We start from the raw sequence: 8620 nt of genomic DNA, 5'->3' as shown, positions 1-8620 counted from the left end.
GAAAGAGGATCAGAAGCATCCCGGTACCGCCTCGGGGCTGTGCCGGGACAGTACCGGGATCACGCCAGAAGCACGCCTAGTTCTGTACCGGAACAGTACCGGGACCGTGCAGGGACAGTACCTGAACCATCTCTGGATGGTTCCTGTACCAGGACAGTATCTAGACCACACCTGGACTGTGCCGGGACCGTGTCAGGACTGTACCAAGACTGTACCGGATCCATGCTTGGACCGGACCGGGACCGGGACAGTACCGGACCCCGCCCCACGGTCACGCCCGGGCTCGGTGCGGTGTTGTCCCGCTCCCATTCCCGGGAGTCCCCGTTCCCGAGGCCGGGCGGGGCGGCCGCTGTCCCCGCCCCGGGGCGCTCCCGCCGCTTCCTGCGGGCACGGCCGGGACGGGGCGGGACGGGACGGGTCGGGGCGGCGGCGGTAGCGGAGCGCGGTGAGTCCGGTCCGGGCGGGAACGGGGCACGGCCGTGGGGTCAGCGGGAGGGGAGCCCGGGGTCCCCGCCGGGAGGGGGCGGTCCCGAGGGTCCCCGGCCGCGGGAGTCTCCCGGTGGGGCAGGATCCGGGGGTCCCGGTGCTGCAGGAGCCGTTGCATCACGGTGAAGAGGGAGCCGAGGGGCCCGGTGGAATGGGAGTAGTCGCATCCCAGTGGAGTGGGATTCCTGGGTTCCGGTGGGGCGGGAGCCCGTGCATTCCCGCGCGGCAGGATCTGTGCGTCCCGGTGGAGCAGGATCCGTGGGTCGGTGGGGCAGGAGCCGTTGCATCCCGGTGGAGCACGATCCACGGGCCCTGGTTAGGCAGGATTCGTGAGTGCAGGGATGCCCGGAGTGAAGCAGGAGCTGGGGGTCCCCACGAAGGGGGAGTTGGGGATACTGGGGTCCCCGAGGGGCAGGGAACAGCAGGACCTTGGGGTGCTGGCAGACCCCCGGGACAGGCATCCAGAGAAATTGGGGATGTCCTCAAGCCGAGCCGAGGGTGCAGGACAGGCTGTGGCATGTGGGGTGACCCTGGACAGGGGTCCCAGTGGGAGGTGGGGGTGTCCTGCGCCCCTCCTTCGGGATTAGGCGGCGCGACGCCATGGGCGCCGGGCACTAAGAGGCTTTGTCAGCCCCGCGGCTCGGTGCCGCCTTGTCCCGGGAATGCCGTGACACGGGGATCCCCGCGGTGCCGAGCCCCCCGAGTCCCCGCGGGCGGGAGCGCCGGCGCCCAAGCCCGTGCCCGCCGGGCAGCGGCGGTGCCAGCCGGGGCCGGGAGCGACGGCCGCGGCAGCTGCGCCGGAGCCGGCGGCGACCTCCCCGTTCCCAAGGCCGCTGGGATTCTGGAAAATGCCTGGAAATGGTGAACCGCCTGCCCTTATATGGCTCCGGCGGGCTGGCGCGCCGCGGCCCCTCTCCCGGCCCGCCGTGCTGTGCCGGGATCCTGGGAAAACGCCGTGGGCTGTGCCTCGCGCCCCAACTCCCGCGCTGGAATGTGCAACGGGGCCGGCGGTCCCACGGTGGGGAGAAAATCCCACCTCCCTCCCGCCGGCCCGGCACCACAAACCCGGCGCCTGCCTCAGTTTCCCACACCGGGGAATTTTGGGGACCCACCAGAGCCCCCTGTTCGGCACTCCGGAGACATCGCCCGTCCTCTGTGGCGGGGTTGGGGAGGGTCGGGGGCGTGAAGGTCGCAGCTAATAGCTAATCCCCCCGGGGCAGGCGGGAGCGGCAGGGCTCTGGGCGGCCGCGTGCCCACCGAGGTGACACCGGGGGGGGGGCGGGGGGTAAGAGGATCAACCCCCCCCCCTCCCCCCCCCGCTCACCGGGGCGGGCTGACGGTGGCCGACGGGCCCAGGAGAGTGGCCGCGGTCCCCGTGACGTGAGACCGGCGCCTTAATCACGGTGTTGTGAGCGGATTAGGATGGCCGGGGGTGGCCTTCGGGGACGAGCTGCGGTAGCCACAAATCCCCGCCCGAGTGTTAGGTGGGGGAGCCCCCGTCTGGTCCCCCCGTGCCACCTGGGGGTCTTCTTTTGTCCCCCCGGCAGGGTGGGACAAGGGTCGGACGCTGCCCGGAGGGATGCTCGGGGTCTACTGTCTATGGTGTCACCGGCTGGGTGCCCCCCCGGGGTCGAGGTGACCCTGGGACCGCGTGCCCCAAACCTGTAGGGGTGAGAGCTGGGGGAGCTGCTCTCCCAACCACCCAGGTCGGGGTTGCCCTGGAAGTGCCCCATGGCACGGTTGGGTGTGCCGGTACCCGGGGTTCCGGGCTGTGGCACCACTGGGGACATGGGCCCGAACCCCACTTGGGAGGCACCGCGGTGGCGTTTTGGGGGGCTCCTGGCGTGCTCGGGGAAGCCCCGGGGAGGGCGGTGGCTGGATGGCGGCCACGCGGCACGGTGGGTGTGGGGAAGCGGCGGCGGGAACCGGCCTGACCGGTTCGGTGCCGGCACCGGGGGTGCCGGGGGGCTCGGGCGGCCACGCCGCCGGCGCGGCACGTGGCCCAGCTCAAGGTCACTGTCCCCAGGGCCACCTGCCGCGGTGACCGGGCTCAGCGTCCTCGACACTCCCACACGCTTTGCCACTGGCCGCTGTTTTCTGTCTGTCCCAACCGTGTTTGTGGCACTGAGCGGTTTCGGCGGCGCGGGAGGATCCCGGTGGCACCGGTGGTCCGGAAGGGCGAGCCGGCGCTGAGCTCACCTGGAAAGTGTCCCGCGGGCGCGGCGGTGACGCACGGCCCCGGTGGGTGGGGGCAGAGGCGCTCGTCGCACCCGGTCCCGGCGCGGTCCCCGGGTCTGGCATGGGAAGGGGCAGGACTCCCAAATCTCAGCATTGGTGGGCTGTGCAGAGACTCTGTACCCAGGGACTTTTGGGGTCGAGGGATGCCAGCACCCCTTGGCATAGAGGGTTTGGCCACCAGGACTCTTCGTCAGCGTGAACTCCCTTGGTGCCGCACACCACCCGTATTTGTGGGCTCTCCGCACCCCCTAACCCACCGTTCTCCCCCCAGAGCCGCCCTGTGCCCCACTGGTGCCGGGGGATGCCGGGATGCCGGTGCCCGCGTGCCCGCAGCGCCCTGCCCTGAGTCCCGAGCCCGGCTGTGCCATGGAGGATCCGCCCGGCACCAGGACCGAGCCGTGGGCCGAGGGGCTCCATAATGCCAACAACAACGCGTCCCCGGGGGGGTGGCCCGGTGCCCGCGGTGGGCACCCCCTGGCAGCTTTCGGGAGTCCCGGGGCCAAGCCCAGCTACCTGGACCGCGTGGTGCAGGAGATCGTGGAGTCAGAGCGCACCTACGCCCGGGACCTGCGCAGCATCGTGGAGGTGGGTGCCAGGGGGCACATGGGGGCACACCCCCTAGACATGGTGTGGGGTCTAGGGGTGCAATGGTGCCACCGTGGGTGCCCGGCAGGGTTACCTGGGCAAGATCATCGACGCGGAGGAGCCGGTGCTGCGACCGGAGCAGGTCAGCGCGCTCTTCGGGAACATCGAGGACATCTACGAGCTCAGCAGGTGGGGGAGCAGGTGCCACTGGGAGGTGACAGGGGTAACCCTGTCCTGTGGGTGTGTGGGGGGTTGTGGTCACCCTGTCCTCTCTGTGCCCCCCAGCACCCTCCTGCAAAACCTGGAGAGCTGCGCCAATGACCCCGTGGCTGTGGCCGTGTGCTTCGTCACCCGGGTAAGGGCACAGGGAGCGTTGTGGGGACAGCAGGGGGGACACGTGGTCATACCAAGCTCTCACTGCGTTCCCCTTACCTGCAGAGCCAGGAATTTGCCATCTACACCCAGTACTGCAACAACTACCCCAGGTGGGTTGGGGGCACAGCTGGGTGAGCAGGGAGGTGGGCAGGGGGCACACACAGGTGGGCAAGGGTGGGCGGGGATCTGAGCCCCCTCCCTGCCCGCAGCTCAGTGGCAGCGCTGACCGAGTGCATGAGGAGCAAGGTCCAGGCACGGTTCCTGCGGGAATGCCAGGAGCGGCTGCGCCATGCGCTGCCCCTCGGGGCCTACCTGCTTAAGCCTGTCCAGAGGATCCTCAAGTACCACCTGCTGCTCCAGGTGAGCGCCTGGCACCCAGCATGGCACAGCGTGGGCACCTGGCACAGCCTGGGGGGACACAGGGAGGGGCTGTGGGCAGCTGGCCTAGCCTGGCTACCAGGGACACGGCTTGGGTGCCTAGAGCAGTCCAGGCACCTGGCATGGCACATTCCCATGTCCTGATGCCACGTGCTGCGCCCAGGAGATCGCCAGGCACTTTGAGCACAAGGCAGGGGATGACTACGAGCTGGTGCTGGAGGCCATCGACACCATGACCTGCGTGGCCTGGTACATCAATGACATGAAGCGCAAGCACGAGCACGCCATCCGCCAGCAGGTGGGCACCGGGGGACGCCAGGGAGACACCCAGGGGCGGGGGGTGGCACCAGGTGACACGAGATGGGCACTGTGGCAGGGGTGCTGATGCGCCTGTGTCTGTGCAGGAGATCCAGTCACTGCTGCTGGGCTGGAAGGGGCCAGACCTGACGAGCTACGGGGAGCTGGTGCTGGAGGGCACATTTCGGACACAGCGGGTGCGCCACGACCGTGCCCTCTTCCTCTTTGACAAGGCCCTGCTGATCACCAAGCGCCGCGGGGACCACTATGTCTACAAGAGCCACATCCCGGTGCGGGATGAGGGCAGGAGACTGTGAGGGTGACGGGGTGGGGGAGCCCACTGGGTGGCAGGGACTCCTGTGGATGCCCGGGATGGAGGGACAGGGTGGGTGTCAGGAGCCCCAGTGAGTGCTGGGGTTGGGGGAACTGGGGAATGCTGGGAACAGGGGAGCCCAGTGAGTGCCAGGGACCCCGGTGGGTGCTGGGGTGGGAATTTCCAGGGATGCTGATGCCTCTCCCGGCAGTGCTCGTCGCTGATGCTGATTGAGAGCACCAGGGACTCGCTGTGCTTCAGCCTGGCACACTACAAGCACGGCAAGCAGCAGCACAGCCTGCAGGTAGGGGGACATGGGGTGGGGGCACCCTTGGGACACCCAGGAACCCCCTGCCTGACCTCACCACCCTCCCTGTGCCCTTCAGGCCAAGAGCGTGGAGGAGAAGCGCTTGTGGACTCACCACATCAAGCGGCTCATCCTGGAGAACCACCATGCCACCATCCCCCAAAAGGTGAGGTTGGTGGGGTGGGCACCTCAGTGACACCAGGGACCTCCTGGCACAGCAAGGGGGGGCAGCTGTACCCCACCTTTGCTCCATTTCTCTCCATACTCCCTCCACCCAGGCTAAGGAAGCCATCCTGGAGATGGACCTGTTCTGTAAGTGCCACCAGTGCCCTATTATTCCCTCTCTGCCCTACTGCTACCCCCCATTTTCCCTGGTGTCACTCCCTGTCCCCACAGATCCCCCACGCCTGCCCCGCTGCAGCCCTGAGCGCCTGAAGAAGAGCTGGTCCTGCCAGCCCCTGGGTGACACTGCCACCGAGCCACTCCAGGGACGCCGGCAGTCTGGTGAGAGCCACGTGTCACCAGTGTCCCTCCTGTCCCGTGTGTTCCCTCCGTCACCCCCTCAGGGCCCAGCTGTGGCTGGGTGACACCAATGGCCATAGGGAGGGTGGCACTGGGTGCTGATGGTGCCCCATCCCTGTTCCCACAGAGCCCTTCCAGCACCAGGGGTACACGGAGACGCTGCTAGAGCGGCTGCAGGGACACGCGGGGCGCAGGCAGTCGGGTGTGGACAATGGACGGGATCAGGGGGCTCGGGGTGCTGAGGAGTTGGGGGACAGGGGGGTGATGCCACCGTCATCTCCCCTCCCCCCAGAGCCCACCAAGCACAACCTGTGGCACCCGGGTGAGCAAGGTGAGCTGGCACGACCGTGGCACTGGTGTGGCGGGCAGAGGGGTGGTTGGGGGCCATGGGGGGAATTTTGTGTGCTCCCTCCACTAATCTCTGCTTTTCTCTATCCTGGCTGGCAGGGCTGAAGGTAAGGCCAGGTGTGGTGGGTTGGGGTGCCCAGTCCCTCCAGCCCTGGCACGGGGCACTGAGCCTGGCGCTCACCCCCACACAGAACGCCGGCAGCGACGGGGCACTCCTGGAAATGGGGGAACCACACCAGCACCCCAGAGCCTGGGCAGCGGTTGAGAGCATGGTGGCAGAGGAAGAGGAGGAGGAGGAAGAGGAACCTTTGGGCAAGGACTGCCAGGAGGAGCTGCCAGGGTCCAGGGATCTGCTGTTGGAGCCCCAGAAGGAGCAGGTACCTACACCAGCCCTTCAAACCCCAGGGAGGGCATGCAGAGCACCCCAAATTGCTTCTGGGGCACTCCCACATCACTCCTGGGGTACCCCGCCCCACTACCAGGACACCCCACTCCAGTCCAGGGCACACCCCATGTTGCTCTCAGTGCCCTCTCCCAGGGCCCCATGGCTTGGCTGGGATTTAACCTGCTCGGAGCAGCTGGGTGATCCCCCCCAGCCCATGACTCCCCACATTTGTCTTGCCCAGGCTGAGGAACACCCGTGGGTGCTGGAGGGACCCAAGCGGCCGAGCAGCTGGGGGCCAGGGAGCTGTGAGAAGGTCAGTGCGACCCCCCGGCCCCCACCCGGGAGTGCCCAGGGACCCAGCACCCACACCCCTAACAGCAGTGCTGGGGAGCACCCCAAGGTCCCCAAATCCCCGTCCCTGGTGGGGACCCTGGCGCTGCCCAGCGGGGACAGGGAACCGGAGCACGCCGCGGAGGATTTGCAAGTGTTGAGCAGCGAGGAGGAGGAGGAAGAGGAGGAGGGGGAAGGAGACGCCAGCATCCTGCCGCCCTCAGTGCTGGACCAGGCCAGCGTCATCGCTGAGCGGTTCGGCGGCGGCAGCAGCTTGTCCCGAAGGAGCAGCCTGGCGCTGGAGGGGACCCTGGGACGCACCCCCAGCCATGGTGGCAGCACCCTCAGCCTGGATGGGGGCCTCCCGCTCGAATCCGCGGAGCCCGGGGAGTCCCGCAGTGCCATCTCCTCTCCCGAGCCCTTCATCAGAGCCCGCCGGGAATCGCTGCTCTCCAACCGGGACCGCCTGCTCCTCGACAAGATCAAGAGCTACTACGGCCATGCCGAGCACCGCGATGCCGGCTTCGGGGTGCGCCGCCGCGAGAGCCTCTCCTTCATCCCCAAGGGGCTGGTGCGGAGCTCCGTGTGCCGCCTCAATGGGCTCCCACGGCCCCCCGAGATCCCTGAGCCCCCCACCCAGCCCGAGGCACCAGAGCTGTGCCAGGAGAATGGGGCGCAGCCCCCTGAGCCGCTGCTCATCCTGGAGGAGGATGATGTGGGCACCGCGGCGTCACCCCCAGGGCCACCCCCGCAGCTGCTGCTGACACCCCCTCACCTGGGCACCAAGGTGTACCAGCTGGCGCGGCAGTACAGCCTCCGCATCAAGAGCCGCCGCGCCGGCCCCCGCCGCCCCCCGCTGACGCCGCAGGAGGATGGGGACCCCACCCCCAGCACCCCTTCGCTGGCTGTGCCGCAGGACCAGGCGCTGGTGGCGTCCCCGTCCCCACGTGGCCCCCGCAGCCCCTCGAGCCCCGTGGGCGCCGAACCCTTCACCTGGCCCGATGTGCAGGAGCTCCGTGCCCGTTTCGGTGCCCCGCGGCCGCCGCTGGTGAGCCGCAGCCGCTCGGCGCCCGAGGGTCCCAGCCGCGGTGGGCGCCCGGCCGGGAAGGAGCGGGGCAGTGCCCGGAGCCGCAGCGCTGAGACCAACGGGGGCTCCAACACCCCGAGCCCGGCGCCAGCGCGGTACAGCAGTGACGGGGCGCTGTGGGTGGCTGCCGAAGCCCCTTTGGGCCCGGGGCAGCGGGTGCTGGTGCTGGAGCGGCTGCCGGAGCCCCCGGCCTACGTGCAGATCCGCTCGCCCACCACGCGGGAGAAGATCTGCCTGAAGGCGGTGGTGGAGCGCTGCAAAGCCTACCAGGCGTCCGAGGAGTACCGGCGGCGCTGCCCCGAGACCCCCGGCAGCCCCGAGCCGCTGCGCCACGGCCTCGTCAGGGACCTGCGGCAGAAGTTTCAGACCCTCGACGCTGCCAGCTAGGGGCAGGAACGGGTAGAACGGGTGTCCCGTGGACTCCAAGGGAAGGAGCAGCCCATGGACCCCCAACCTTCCTGGGAGAAGGGACACCACATGGACGTCAAGTCTAGTTGGAAGAAGGGTCACCCCATGCATCCTCAACCTTCCTGGGAGAAGGCACCAAATGGACCTCCAACTTACCTGGAAGAAGGGGCACCCCATGGCCCTCCAGGCTGTTTGGAAAAAGGAACCCTTTGGGAACTTCCAGTCTGCCCAGGAGAAGGGGCACCCCCGTGGACCCTCAGCCCTCTTGAAAGAAGGAGCACCCCATGGACCCCCAGCTTGTCCAGGAGAAGGGGCACCCCATGGACTCCCCAAACCCACCTGGCAGAAGGAGCACCCTGGGGACTCCCAACCTGCTCTGGACAAGGGACACCCCCGGTTCTCTCTGCCCACAGGACCTGGGGCACCCCAAGAACCCACTACAAGTACCAGCAGCCCCCCATGCTCTGCAGGCACCCAGCACTGCACCCCACTTGCTTTCACATCTTTATTAGAAAAAAAAAACCCCAAACTGAACCCAAAGTTCCTCTGTGGTCTCCCACC

The 8620-nt window shown here is 68.4% G+C and overlaps 1 protein-coding gene across 1 annotated transcript; it reads left to right on the top strand.

Moving 5' to 3' along the window:
- Positions 1 to 400: 400 nt before the first annotated feature.
- On the top strand, positions 401 to 8053 carry PLEKHG3 (pleckstrin homology and RhoGEF domain containing G3). Its single transcript, XM_054276152.1, has 16 exons — positions 401 to 445; positions 2996 to 3309; positions 3398 to 3498; positions 3595 to 3664; positions 3748 to 3794; positions 3894 to 4044; positions 4226 to 4360; positions 4467 to 4649; positions 4884 to 4976; positions 5059 to 5145; positions 5258 to 5291; positions 5376 to 5483; positions 5629 to 5832; positions 5949 to 5956; positions 6041 to 6226; positions 6476 to 8053. The coding sequence occupies exons 2-16, from the start codon at positions 3034 to 3036 to the stop codon at positions 8036 to 8038; spliced, it is 3246 nt and encodes a 1081-aa protein (XP_054132127.1). The 5' UTR covers positions 401 to 445; positions 2996 to 3033; the 3' UTR covers positions 8039 to 8053.
- Positions 8054 to 8620: the final 567 nt, after the last annotated feature.

This window comes from Melozone crissalis, unplaced genomic scaffold (assembly GCF_028551555.1).
Source record: "Melozone crissalis strain CALT ecotype California unplaced genomic scaffold, PUWL_Pcris_2 ptg000018l_1, whole genome shotgun sequence".
NCBI lineage: Eukaryota > Metazoa > Chordata > Aves > Passeriformes > Passerellidae > Melozone > Melozone crissalis.
Note: the sequence above shows the minus strand (reverse complement) of the source record. Positions and strands in the feature narration are given on the sequence as shown.